At 38.7% G+C, this 14,449-nt stretch overlaps 2 protein-coding genes and 1 non-coding gene across 3 annotated transcripts; all 3 read right to left on the minus strand.

Moving 5' to 3' along the window:
• Window positions 1–3: 3 nt before the first annotated feature.
• Window positions 4–9,706, minus strand: LOC144649430 (transmembrane prolyl 4-hydroxylase-like). The gene is made up of 11 exons (XM_078508919.1): window positions 9,461–9,706; window positions 8,291–8,369; window positions 7,409–7,537; window positions 6,791–6,870; window positions 6,580–6,641; window positions 4,657–4,691; window positions 3,906–4,068; window positions 3,266–3,323; window positions 1,876–2,009; window positions 1,346–1,436; window positions 4–839 (listed from the first exon to the last, which is right to left on the minus strand). Exons 1-11 carry the CDS (start codon window positions 9,644–9,646, stop codon window positions 543–545), a joined length of 1,314 nt encoding a protein of 437 aa, XP_078365045.1. The 5' UTR covers window positions 9,647–9,706; the 3' UTR covers window positions 4–542.
• Window positions 9,707–11,982: 2,276 nt separating this feature from the next.
• LOC144649442 (RYamide receptor-like) lies at window positions 11,983–13,836 on the minus strand. Its single transcript, XM_078508932.1, has one exon. The coding sequence runs from the start codon at window positions 13,725–13,727 to the stop codon at window positions 12,696–12,698; it is 1,032 nt and encodes a 343-aa protein (XP_078365058.1). The 5' UTR covers window positions 13,728–13,836; the 3' UTR covers window positions 11,983–12,695.
• On the minus strand, window positions 12,275–12,347 carry Trnak-uuu (transfer RNA lysine (anticodon UUU)). The gene has a single exon. It is a non-coding gene; the product is annotated as a tRNA-Lys (tRNA).
• Window positions 13,837–14,449: the final 613 nt, after the last annotated feature.

The raw sequence follows: 14,449 nt of genomic DNA on the forward strand, positions 1-14,449 counted from the left end.
AAAAAATCCCCCCTCCTTCGTTCGCTCCGCGCGCTTGGAAAAGAATCGACTGCTACACGGGTTTAAGTGTGGACCAACTATAAAAGCTAGTCGCTTTACGTCATCGGATTCTGTCTCTGGCGGCAAATCTAATACTGATGTCAGTATAACTAATATCAGTTTATAACGTCGCAGTAAGCGTTTTTCGAAGCGCATTCTTTTTTTGAATTCACAGTTATTTTTCCGCTTCATAAAATAGCAAATGCATTAAGAACTCCGATATAATTCGTGCGATTTGAAGCAACTCTTTCTAGGATTCTTTTTTATCATGTAATAAATTGACGTTATTCATCATGGGCGAGTCCGGAGTTAACAAGGCAGGAAGGGGGTGGAAGAAAGCTAATTATAAGAGTTTCTTTTCCAGATGATCTGATCTTGAGATTAGCAAGTTAAACTGTTTCCTAAGCAATCAGCCTTTCTCTTCTGTATTAGCTTATCGACTCCGTATCGTCGTATGGTGGATATTTGACATTGAGGTCTGCAGCACTATTCTTTACGAGTAATCAGTCTTCAGTGAAGTAATTTTCAGGGCCTTGTATGTACTGGCTCGGGACATGCGCGCGGTCCTTATATGGAGCAGTGATCCAGTTGTTTGCAATCCATTTAAACCCTTTCTTGACTGCACATCCTCCGTGAATTGAATATTCGTCCATCTTTCCCATCCAGCCACTGTCAGGGTCCATAAAGTGGTTGTACCACATGATCGCAGTTCCTTTCTTGGGACTGACAACGAGATTCGACTTGTGACAGAACTCACTTAGGTTGTAAAAGTCTTGTATGGATCGTAAGTTCGCGAAATTCTGCATAACATAAAAATCACGTAAGTTAACCCAAACCCTAATAAACAATGATAATATTTTTCTTTTGATGTCAATGAGATACGCGAAAAAATCAAAGACGTGGATGACAGTAATTGTAATACGGAATAGATTAAGCTCGAGCCTCAGTGCGTGCTTCATGATCAGTTCTGTCTCAGTCCTCATTTATCAGGATTTCGTTGGCCTACGAGTACTTGAAAACTATTTCGTAGATTCTAGCGTAAAATTTATCAATTGTGACAATAAACGGTAAAAACAAGAAGGGATTGGATTGGTAAGAGCCCACAATTTCTCGGCTCGCGGCTTCACTGCTCATCTCTCGGATTTTTCTTTTTTTTTTTTTTTTTTTGCTTTCCTCTGGAGCCGTAGAAAAGTTCAGGATCACGAACAAACTAATCATACTTTTGAACTTGATATGCCATAAGCTGTGTTGAGAAATTGAGGAGTGATTAATAATTATTGAACTCCTCAGCGGGAGAAATACTTACCTCTTTCACAAAAGTCGCATTGTCCGCCATGGGGAAAGCCGTTTGTCCACCCTCAGGAGGTTCATTTAAGAAATAGAGGAATGTAACATATCTAAAAAAATAGTCCATTAAACAAAAACAATAAAAATGGTTATTTCATGACCACTTGACTTTCTTACGAGGAGTAAGCAGTGATAAGGATCAACTTCAAATATAGTACTTTTGTTTGGCACAAAAACAACCACTGCAAATAAATATCAATGTAGTGGACCAGTCGTTTCGATCCTTTAGTTGATTGGTTGTTTAATTTTTTGTATGTTTGTTAGTTGATTTGCTTATTTCTTTGTTCATTTAACTGTTGTCATGCATTTGTTTGATAAAATTCTACCCTGGATAACAAGTCAAACTGCTTGTTACTCATATATGCACTCTGTATTAAGTGATTTGCCAATACTTTGTGATCAGTATCTATTTTCTTCTTTAATACAGTGTGCATCAAGCATAGGCGTCTTAAATACAGTGTGCATCAGGCAGGTGATGAGAATGCATACCTACATAACTTGCATTTATTTTTATTGTCTGTTCCAGCATTTGGAACCTGATGACAGCATGGGAACTCGGGATGCTCGTGAGTTTCGCTATCCAAGTGAGCGTGGTAATGACCATCTACTCCATAACGGACAACCTGTCAAATACAATCATGTAACTGTAATTGATCTGAACTGGGACAGACAACGCCATCCGTGACACCACAAGTTCATATGGTTCTGAGTTATCCCTATCCACCAGATGCTAAGGCATCGAATCCGCTTACTTGCCGAGGACATCGGTTCACATATTAGTGAAAGCTCTGAATTTTTTAATCTTCTTTCATACTTTGTGCAATTAGAAATATAACTTTTGTAGTGAGGACCATTTTTTAAATCTGTAAATTCTCCATAAGAAAAAGGATGGCGACTGGCGAAAACCCTAAAAAGCTCATAACAACACACAGATAAGTTCTACGTAACCTTCAACAGCTTCAAGCCCAGGGCCCCAATGGATTTTTTTCCAGGGCCCCAATAGATACCAGCCTCGTTGCTGAATGAACCGCCCTGGCTCAATGAAGTTTCCTCACCTTACCTTACCTGTCAAGCCTAGCTGATACACAATACCGTAGAATTCCGGTTATAAGCCCTGGGCTTATACAACTTCGTAAGGGGTTTTGGGTGGGCTTATAAGCGGAGGGGCTTATATCCGGGAGGGCTTATAAGCGGAATGAAAAAAACGTTTCAAAACGAGCCACGAGAGTGTTGATGGAAATACGTTTTTAAGTTAAAAACACATAATAAAGCAACATTTAGCTCTATTCAGTACTGTCATCTGGTAGAGGGGGGCTTATATCCGGGGGGGCTTATAACCGGATGTATTTTTTTGTTTCCAGGATGATGGGCCTATAACCGGGGGGGCTTATAAGCGGGGGGGCTTATAACCGGAATTCTACGGTATGTTGTTAGTACAGGGATTAATTTCGTGGAAATATGGTATTTTATGAACCTATTGACTGCTTCGGATTTGTAAGGTATTGTGGTAAAATGTTTAGCCGCCAACTTTTTCCTAAGAAGGATTCTTTTTGCAGTTTTTAATTCAATCTGCAGTTGATGTAAAATTCATGAACATCACCCACCGTCGACGACCATTTCAGTTAATTAGTATGTGTAACACTGTATGTTTTTTTGTGATTGGGTGCCGGTAGTAGGCAATACTGCTGATACACCAAATCCCCCTGGGTTACTACCCTGTTGAAGAAAATTTGGGAGTGTGTTCCCACTTGGCAAAGAAAATTATGACCCCTGTGCAATTTGAACCCACGACCTCAGGATTAGATCTATCGACGCTCTACCGACTTTGCTACGAGGCAAGACGGGAGCCGGTTTGGGTAAACCAAAATAGTCGCCTTACCTGTATGTACTCACTCCCATGAATAATCTCATCAGGAAGCTTTGTAATGGCTTGTACTCTGCAACGTAAAACGATATTGAACGCATGATAATCCGTAAGCAATGCGTGTGTTAGGTTTTACTAATAGTTTATAAGTGACTTAACGGTGCATCTCCTAGCTATTTGACTGATAAGCTTCACTATCGCTTTCACTTAGGTTCTCTTTCTCTGCGGTATTGGGTACCCCCCAATGTCCCCCTCCTCTTTGTCACCAATGAACATTTAGATCAGCCAAGGTATTTGACAAAGACATATGGCGAGGTGGCTTTTACTGCATGCGCTCCAAAGCTGTTGACTAAACTTCCACTTACATGGCAAAAGGCAAACTCAAAACAGCGCTTCAAAAGGGGCCTTAAGGACTTACCTTTTTTAAAAGTTTTATAGATAGCTGTCCATTGTCTTGTAAATATTTTTACATCTTTAATACTTAATGTATAGATTTTACCACGGCTTATTGTAACATAACAAACCTTTCAGTTGACATTTAATGGAAATCGATGCTAGAAAAACAACTATAAAGCTCTCCATTTGCATATAACCTTGCAAAACCCGTAAATTTTCTTCTTTATTGTTATCTAAACTGAGCATTTATTTGTTCTACCTCAAACGAATGTCTTGAAGAATTCCGTCCTCATGCTCCTGTGTTAGCCATGTTTGTTCACTGAACCTTTCTCTATGACGTGGATGGCTCCGGCCCATTTCATACATGTATCCGTCAATCAGAAGCGTGTTCATATCCAGAAACTCCTCACGGGTAATGACACCTAGAAAAAGAATGTTTAATCAGTTAGTGGGATGTAGAAGAATGAGGAAATACGTAGTATGCCCAGGACGCCACCAATTTATTTAGAGTAAAGAGGAAACCATCAAGTGTCAAACGTCCCAGAAGTAAAATTTTATTAACCCACGAAAAAGTCATAGATTCCTTCATTTACGAGTAAGGGAAGTTCATTCGTTCGTTTGTTCGTTCGTTCGTTCGTTCCTTCGCTTCTTCGTTCTTTCGTTCATTCATTCGTGAGTGAGTGACGAAAGTCATTCATTCATTCACGAGGGATGGTTATGTTTGTGGAAAATTGATTTTTGATATAATCCTAGTAACGGGTCATTATATTTAGTCAAAGCTTACATCCCGGCCCTTAATCAATATGACCCAGTAGTTAGGCCCTCGTTATTGAATTTAAGAAAAGTTAGCCAATGAGAATTCTGCAAATTAATTAAGGATCTCCCGTTCTCAATCAAACTCACAAAACTGGCTGTTTATCGATCTTTCTCGATTTGTCATGAGCTGTTATCCTTACCAGTGAAAACTAAACCAGGACCTCAAAAAACAACCCAGTGATTCTCGTACTTACCGTCGTCTAACTCATGTAGTTGCAGGTCATCAAATCTGTAAACAACAACATAAATATATGTTATTTGCCGGCTGGGAGGTCCGTATAGTGAAAAACTGTGACCGAGGTCTTGAAAATGCTGCCCTCGGCCTGCGGCCTCGGGCAGCATTTTCAAGGCCGAGGTCACAGTTTTTCACTATACGGACCGACCCTAAGCCGGTAAATAACTTATTTATTTTTTTCTTCATTTCATATCACATCGTAAACACAAGACAAAAACTCACGAAAGCGTTACCGTGGCCCGTGGGCAGATATAGGAGAATCTTGCCCGCGCTAAGAACCAATCAGATTGCAGGATTCGTTACCGTGCCCTCTGATAAAAAAAATAATGTCTTTTAATTAACTTTATTTGTAACATTTCCCTTTCAAATGTTTTCAAGTCCGTTTTTGGGTCGTTTTTGTTTCTTATCGTTCCTCATTATAAGCTGCATGTATTTAAAACTCAAATTAGAAGTTGATTTTTTTTCCTAGAAAACTTAGCAAGTATTTTAAATTGTACAAGAGCAAAAGTATAGTACATGTTTAATGATCTTAATTTGTCATGCATGATTTTATATTTATACCGTGAATTGGCCGGCATGGATGGCGCCGTGGTGAGAGCGCTTGCCTCCCAGCAAAATGTGGCCCGGATTCGATTCTGTCCAGGTGCCATATCGGATGTGTGTTGTGTTTGTTCTTTGTTCTCGCCTTTGCTCCGAGGGTTTTTCTCCTGGTACTCCGGTTTCTCTCTTCACAAAAACCCATAATTTTCAAATTCCAATTTTACCTGGATAGAGGACACGCATTTTGCATTTTTTTAACTTCCATTCAAACTTGACATTTTGACGGTTTGTGGCTGCAGGTACTAGCGACGCCCTCGAAACAAGTTATCAATTCGAGTAAATTAGGCCTAGTTCAGACGTCGTTCTTCTGCCGCGCCGAATTTAATTTATGTTCGACAAAAGCACGGCAGAAGCACGGTGTCTGAATCAAATTTTTGAATTAAGTTCGGCAAAGCAATTTAGTTCGACAAGCCATGTCGTGCTACATGACTCTGGCACGGAGCGGTTCAAACGTCGTGCTTTTGCCGCGCCAAACAAAATTCATAAATTATATTAATGTATTTTTGCGGGATAACGTTCCCGCGGGGAGTTACGAGGAGACCCGAGGAGAATTCTCCTTTACGGAGTATGCGCATTGAATGTTATTCTTACCAGACTACAACCTCGTTCTCAGGGTCTACTCTGCATTTAAGATGGTGGCTGTAGGAGTCGCCATTTTGAAAACTCGTCGCCGAGAAGACCCTGGGGACGAGGTTGGCGGCCAGCAAAGAAATACAAACAAGATGTTTTTCTGCTGAAGAGCATGGCGAAGATATATTCCACAATTGTTCAAACCTGTGTCGTGGTAGACGTCGACAGGCTCGAACAGCAGTGGAGTTCTCGGAAGTTCAATAACATGAGGTTAGTTGGGAAAAAAATGCAATTACAACATTCGCCGTGCTTGCACAAGGAAAAGTATTTTCTGTGGCCTTTTTCTACGTTTTTTTTTTCTTGAGTCTTGCAATGATTTTAAAAGTAGGATTTTTCCCTGCAATTTGGAAAACGGCGCCATTTTTGTTGGATCACCGCTGACTAACTGTTACGTAGCTTCAGTAAATCCTGAATTTGGTACGACTCTAATACGACGTCTGAATGAGAGTCTGCCGTGCTATAGTCGAACCTTATTGCAATTAAGTTGACACAGCAGAAGCACGACGTTTGAACTAGGCCTTATATACCTGTCAAAACTCTTAGCTCCCGCCATCAGATAGCGAAAGTGCTGCAAACCACGAACTAGAGACCATAGTAACGTCGTATTTGCAATAGTAATTCACAATACACAATAAACAGACTGTATACTTACATCTTTTTCACTTCTGCGTCGGTGAGATAAAGGTATCGGTATACCTTTGCAAACATTTTTATCTGGAGAAAAATTTGTGATTATTAACTTTTGTCAACTCTGATCTTTGCAGACTTGCTTTTTGGGCTGTTCGTGTGTAGTCTACTGTAGTAAATAATCAATTACAAAAATAATTATTTCTCATTTTGTAGTAACTACATTTTTTTCTCACCTCATCAACTGTTATTTTTCCATCTTGATCAGAATCCCAATTCTTATACAATCCTCTCGGTCCATCCGCCTTCCCATACACTGCAGTGAAATCGTTTAGGTATATTTTACAAAAAAAAACACACAACGTAGTTCAAGTAATTATAAGAAATATATTTTAAAGAAGGATACATAACTTTTGTATCTAGCCCACAAAAGTCACGGTCAAGTTGCTTTCTGTACTTTGTTAATGACACTCAAGACTGCACGGACGTCGGCAAAATTTAATTAACTACGCGTAACCAGAGTGCTTACTGAAGAGGTAGTAATTTCCTTTTCCAAGAAATCAAGCAACTATTTCCATGTGAATGTGACCACATGTATAGAGGGACAAAATCACACAAAGACGCTCAAACTGCTTGTGACACCTTCCTTAGGGCTGGAAACGGATGGGGGCCGGAATTAAAACTAAAACGGTTTTGAGTGGACATTTGCGTATAAGGATCCAGCATGTTATTGTTCAATACCGTTTTTCTAGTTTAAAAGCAAGTAGCTTCTCAGTTATTTTAAATGTCCTGAAAGATCTCAGAAACATCTTTAAACTGAAGTAACACGTTATTACATCTGTAGCTTTACTCACGTTTTGGGTCATACTTCCATGTGTCACTCTCAGTAAGACCTCCTTTGGCGACGCTTTTAAACAATTCGTTTTCACTGGCCAGTTGTTTGATATGGTCGCATTCTTCTTCAGACAAGAAATTCGGAATTTCTAAGAAAGGATGAAGAATTTAGTAGTGAAAGAGAATGCAGTATATATTTTATGCCAGTAAATACCAATACATGTTTTAAAATGCTTTTTAAAAGCCACTTAGCTAGCCGTGTTCTACTGAAAATTCGCAGGTCTGATTGGTTCTTCCACTGTCTTCTATTTAACAATTAGACTACGAGCCTGAGTTTTCTATTTTAACAATAGAGTGTTTCTGTCGAGGAACTATCGGCTGATAGTTGCCCCGCGGAAATTTGATGTTCTTAAAACAAATATTTGAACGAGAAGCGAAGCTTCGAGGGCTAATATGCTAGTTTTAAGAACATCAAATTTCCAAGGGGCAACTATCAGACCGATAGTTCCGAGACAAAAACACTCTATTGTCTTTATTGTTCACCACTAAATTTTCTTCCGCGCGCACATACAAAAACAAGCATCGTGAATTATTTTTACTTTTGAGGATAAAAAACTCAATTGAAAGCCGAAATTTAACAAACGAAACAAAACCAGACGAGAAACCCACTAAATGCAGGCAGCTTGTTTACAAAAAACAGTCACGGGCGGGCACTATCGATCCGGGCATTTTTCACGGGAGGGCACTATGGGCTGATAGTGCCCTCCGGCGGACGGGCACTATCGCGTCACGTGTTCAATTTAAACCAATCAGAATCGGAGAAAATTTATTGGTGAACTATAAGAGCGAATAGTCAACGAGGCGCAGCCGAGTTGACTATCGCTCATAGGTTGTAAACTTACCAAACAATAACGGTTTCAAAGCTCTAGTGATTAATACTTTCTTCTCGAGTCCAAGATCTACTTCTTGTCTGTGTCCAACCTGAAGAATGACCGATAAATATTTTAGTTCACTATGTTATGAACAAAACATGAATTTGATTGGCTCTCCGAATTTGTTGACTTCATGTAATCAACTGACTGTGTAATTACTGGAATTTAACGATAGTGTGAGTGTTGTCACGTTCAAAATCAGAAAAGGAAAATGGTCTTAGATCACTGATGCAAAAATTCAATAGATCTACGATCTTCTAACAGTCAGTTGTTTGAAAATACGTATTGTGCAAGTCAATTGCTCAAGACAGATTTGTAACAAGACCGCGCGGAAAGTGTGTACGAGAGTCATTATTCAACTAAATCCCATAGCCTCTGAAGTAATAATCAAACTCCTCGTGTTTTCAGTCTTATATGTAAAAAGTCTGATCAACTATTTTACCTAAAAAAGATATCGATTTACAATTTCAAACGCCGACATTTATGTTGTCACGGTATGCAATGATGAATTTTGGATAATAACTGATTACTCGCACCGGCGTACTGATTTTTCTTGTGTTATCTGGTACCTGCATTCAACTTCAGGTAATTCAAATGGCTGGATCTCGCAGTGAAATGAAAAGAAAAACCAAAGCGCTCTAACATTTTATTCATTTAAGTCAGTTTTATATAGCTAAATCAGAACTTGAAGTAATAATGTTTTTGTTTTATCCAGGTATCTTAAGAACGATCAGCGGATCGTTACGTAAACTAAAATATGCTACGCTTTCATTTTATACACTATGCATTGGTCGAGCCATGATGCTGTCAAATTTTGTTTTTAAAATAAAGAGTCATTTAAAAACTAAATAATAAGCGAACGGGCTTCAAAATAAGACTAGCTTATTTGTAGCTAGATATACGGTAACTGCGCGTCTATTTAAAAGAAGTGTTTGCATCGGACCTAAGACTTTTAGAATTTATATGGACATTATGGTCTCTCTGGAACCGAATGAACCATTTGTAAGGAATGGTTATAATGTATTTCGAGCCTGTTGTCTCAGTGATTACAGTGAGTGAAACAAAAATCACTGGACTAAAACAATGTTGATTTATAAAAGGAGAGAGAAAGAAAGAAATCTTTTTTTAACAGTTACTTACTTTAACTCCATCAAGACGCGTTAAAATTCCCTTCTCGCGCGGAATGAAACACGGTCTTTCACTGGTTACGCACGTGTCGTCTTTACATTGTTGTTTAGAGCTGCCATCAACATTTGAATCGGTGTACAAATGACACTGGACACATACGAGGAAAGCTCCGAGAAAGAAAATAGCTTCCACTCTCATTATGTTACAACGTTTTCAACGAATGTCCTGTAAAGGATCATATTGATGATCGTCTCGAAAGCCTCTTTTGACGTCATAAATAATTGATTAAACATGGCCGGAAGCGTACCTGTTGCTCGGGTTGTGGGTTCATTGAGGGTTCCATGTTATCTTGCAAATTACCATGTCCATTATACGAGGGTCTGAATGGGGTTTAGTGTTTAGTGTTATTTGCCCATAATTTTTAGTGTTTGCTGTTAAATTGGTCAATTTTTTTAATGTTTACTGTTTCTAAAGAAAATACAGTCGAAGCTCTCCTAACGGACACTCTCGTAAGCGGACAGCTCTACTTACGGCCGCCTGGTTTGAAACCCCGTTTTTAACTCCCATACAAACTCTGTATTTTTACATTCTCGTAAGCGGACATTCCCGTAAGCGGCCGCGGACACTTTCAGAGATAACGAGTTAGACTTTTTCTTTGTTTTTGAGCTCCCGTAAGCGGACACCCCAAAGAAAATCCTATAAACAACCTCTGTATCTTGTTCTTACCAATCAACTTTACATCGCCGTTCGTCACAATGAGTCACAATGATTTTACAGTAATTACAGTAACATATTTCAGTGTTTGTTTTGTCGTCATCCACGTCCGGTTACATTTCGAAACACCACTTACACTTACGGCAAGCTCCTGTAAGCGGCCATTTATCCCTTACACCTCTAGTGGCCGCTTACAAGAAGCATTCTCGTAAGCGGCCAGCTCCAGTTACGGACACTTTTTTCGCGTCCCGAGGGTGTCCGCTTACGAGAGCTTCGACTGTACTGTTAAGTGTTTGGAGGATTTTTCGTGAAAAAGCCTTAGTCTTTTAGCATTGTAAATTCTTATTTGCTCTTCGAAAATCGGTAATATAATCACTGCTGAACATTAAGCCTGTGCTGTGAGTTCTCCTCAAAAATCTTCGGTAGTCTTCGGACGTCTTCGGTAGTTTCCAGAAATCTTCGACAGTCTTCGGGAATCTTCGGTAGTTTTCAGAAATCTTCCGAAATGATCGGAAATTGTCGAAAAATGGCCCAAAACTTCTTGATATTCTAAATAAAATATTATTGGCCTTTTTGGAGCTGTTTTTATTTCTTTGGGGATTAAATTTACTGTTACAGTGAATTTTTTACTGTTAGTGTTAAAATGCCTAAAATTTAACTGTTTTATGTTACAGAGCCAATAAATTAAGTGTTTATTGTTATCGAGGTACCCCCATTCAGGCCCTCTTATACGATTCTCGTGCTAGACGTTTATCATTATAGTCATGTAAGAAAACCTTACATTTTATGTTTTTATTTTTACATGCAATTTAAATCTTGCGTCCGTCCGTCTGATGATATAGTAGACGTTTGTTTCAATCTTTTAGTGTTGTACATAATAACATTTTTAATTGAGGTATTGAGTAACTGGCTAAGCAGAGCTTGTGTTCAGTTCGCTCATAGAGCAGTTTTCAATCGAGTGTCGTAAAACCAAAACCAAAACCAAAACCAAAGTAATTACTCTAACCAATCACAAACGACACAAACAATCGAGTGAACCAATCAAAACTCGAAGCAAATACATGTAGCCGGCACGAAGCGCGGGAAAACGTGCGCGAGCGAGTCGCGATTGGTTTTGGTTTTACTCCTGATTGGCCGAGAAAGTGGCGCGAAATTTTTAAACCAATCACTAAGCGTAGTGAACGCAAAACCAAAGCAAACGCAAAGTACTTTCGACACTCAAGTGAAAACCGCTCTAAACATAACTAAAGATGATAACACAAAAATGTAAGTGAAAAGAAAAAGTGAAAATTGTGAAAACAATGCTTATAAACTAAAAATGTTTCTCCGAAATATATACTACTTATTAACCGAGAGTGAGGTCATTACAGGGGAATCTCAGACCGAGGCCGTGATGTATTGACCGAGCGACAGCGAGGTCATTACATCAAGGTCGAGGTCTGAGATTCCCCTGTAATGGCCGAACGGACGAGGTTAATAAGTTATTTATTATATGGCCTTAAAGCACTATTCAAAAAAGAGTATAATCAAGGGAAAAACACTGGAGGTAAAACTCGCTCTCGCTCTCTGTGGCTCTCTTCGTCGCTCATACTAAAGAAGTATCGGTATGCTTATATTTTTCTTTCAGTTATTGAAAAGATAGTTATATTTTGTCGGGATTTTTTGTTGTTTTTGCCCCCTCGCTAGTAGCTTTTACTCACAACTCAAAAAACCGTCGAGCCGAGAAAAAGTTTCATAATGCCCGGTCATTACAAGAAAATAATGCCCGCTCAGCAGCCAATCAGAGCGCGCGTACTATTGTAGACATATAATAACGGCTCCATAATGTGTTGCATTTTGTATTTAGCAATACAACTTGTATTTAGTAATTTTCCTTAAAATTGCATTCCTTCGATGTTGTAAAATGTCAAGTACTAACTTTCAAAGGTTGTTTATTACTTCGATTAACATACTGAAATAATTATAAAGGATTCCATTCACACTTTTATTTTATCATCCCTAATTGACTAACTTCAAGAACTAAAATATTGTATTTTCGAAGAAATATAATATAAGTAGTTTGTTTACCTAAAACAAAGTTTACATTCAATGTCTTATACAAAAAAATTTATTCGCCCGATATGGGACTTGAACCCATGACCCTCAGATTAAAAGTCTGATGCTCTACCGACTGAGCTAACCGGGCTCACATGCTCCTGTTGTGCTAATTAAGTGAGATCTTTTATTTCAACAGGTCCACATTCCTGTACTGCATGCACCTTCTATCCCTGGCTTAAAAAACAAACAATATGTTCACTTATAAAATCATAGACAGCTATCGCAATGCTAGAAACGAATATCTATAAAGTTAATTGGTTATTCTTTCAGCTGCTGCAGCTGGCTCTAATAGGCAAGATCCTTTGCTTTAACAAAGTAGCCATGACGGACAGTTTACTTAGTCGAATTTCATAAATAATTTAGTTTCATTTATTTTATGATTTTTCAGACAGCTTCTGCAGCACTGATCGAATATTTTTAACGCTTTACAGTCAAACTACAAACTGGTGTCGACTGGTCCAGGGCCAACTGCAGAGTACGTCGAGTTGCTACTTTGCTGTATCTCTGATAAAACAAAGACTCTTCTTTGCCCTTTAAACCTTGTTATGCCAACTGTGCACAATTCTGACAATGCTTTACGAAAATCAGCGCTCAGTAAGCAGAGGACGATGGGATTGAAGCAGCTGTAAGACACTTGTAACATCCGGGATATACTTTCAACCGTTTCATTGTAACGCCATTCCTCATAAGCAGGATAAAGATCGTCAACAACGGTAGCCATGTTGAACGGCAAGAAACAAGCAACAAAGACAAGAATGATTGTGACAAGAAGGCGCATTGTTTTGATGTTTCTCTTGGCACGTGACCTGACCATGTCACGTGAGGCGTAAGCGTCTCCAATAACAGCGAGATCGTGCTTGAGTTTGCGCATTACTCGGATATACGACCAAGACACAACAATCAGAGGCATAACTAAAGTACAGATAATGCGCATGATTTTAGTCAAAGTCGTAATGGTAATTTTTCCACCAACTGGGTCACATAGAAGAATTCCTTTCTCGGTTGTCAATCCGAACGTAAAGGATCTTGGGAGACCAAAAACTAAGCTTGCTAAAATCCAGATAAAAGCGATGACCCACAATACCTTTTTGCGTGTTAGTTTCGGTGCCAGTGGCTTCACCACAACTAGGTATCTTTCATAACTTAGCGTTATCATTGTGCAAACAGAAACACCAGTGAAAACAAGAAATAATGGGCGAGAAAAACGACAAGCTAACTCGCCAAATGGCCATGAAAAACACTCGCTAAACACAACAAGAGGCACTGAAAAAAAAAATACGCACATATCAGAAACAGCGAGGTTGACCACTAAGTAGTTAAACGGTGTGTTAAGATTAGATTCTCTGCAAACTGTGCAAATTACGAATAAATTTCCAAAGACTCCCAAACAGAAAGTGACAGCAAAGAAAACGAAGCCAAAGATGGCTAACGGCGCCGAAACACACACCAACAGCTGGCCACCTTCCATTGTTAAATTTTCCTCGGACGGCTTGCTTGAGTTCTAAATCATGTCAATTGTCATGTAGCTGACTTTGGTAGAGTTGTTATACAAATGCTTCAATTAGGAGCACTAACTTGAAAAGATCGAGATAACAATCAGAGTTTGATTCTTTTTCAGATTGGCTCACTTAGCTCGTGGCGGTGTATATTTTTGTTGTTTTTTTAATGTAATTTCCTGCAACTGAAAAAAAAAGGGTAGTAAATTTGACAAGAATAAAAGAAAAACATTAAATTCTTGTTGTGCACCCTCTTTGACTGTTATATCTCATATCACTGAATATCTCATATCAATAAATCTGACTATCAATAAGTCTATCTACAAAACTAGTCGACCAATTTTAAGAGTAAAACAACTGGGCTCACCGGGCTTTACTTGTCCCAGCTAGAAAATATCAACGTTGATGTTCTGTAATTAAAATCATTTTTTATTTGTTTTCTTGGAAGATATTTAGTTGCAAATTTCACTTCTGTTGGTGAAATATACTTATTCACTCGCATTGTCTGTTATTGTCAATTCAGTATTTTGATTATCGTGATCAGTTTGTTGGCATGAGAATAGCTAAAGGAACTGTAATTGTACTTGTAAAATTCATTAACTATTCATGAGGGTGCAAACCAATCCCAACACAGTATTCAGATCACATGTACACATCTGTAAACCCCAATACAAAATCAGACAATAGAATTAAC

The sequence above is a fragment of the Oculina patagonica genome, chromosome 4 (genome assembly GCF_052425735.1).
Source record: "Oculina patagonica isolate OP01 chromosome 4, crgOcupat, whole genome shotgun sequence".
In the NCBI taxonomy this organism is placed as follows: domain Eukaryota; kingdom Metazoa; phylum Cnidaria; class Anthozoa; order Scleractinia; family Oculinidae; genus Oculina; species Oculina patagonica.

Coding starts and splice junctions, on each gene's coding strand:
- LOC144649430 (XM_078508919.1), bottom strand. CDS start 9,646: ATGAGAGTGGAAGCTATTTTCTTTCTCGGAGCTTTCCTCGTATGTGTC. Junction 6,642..6,790: donor GAAAAATAACAGTTGATGAG/GTGAGAAAAAAA, acceptor ATTTTTCTCCAG/ATAAAAATGTTTGCAAAGGT. Junction 3,324..3,905: donor CTTCAAGACATTCGTTTGAG/GTAGAACAAATA, acceptor TTTACGTTGCAG/AGTACAAGCCATTACAAAGC.
- LOC144649442 (XM_078508932.1), bottom strand. CDS start 13,727: ATGGAAGGTGGCCAGCTGTTGGTGTGTGTTTCGGCGCCGTTAGCCATC.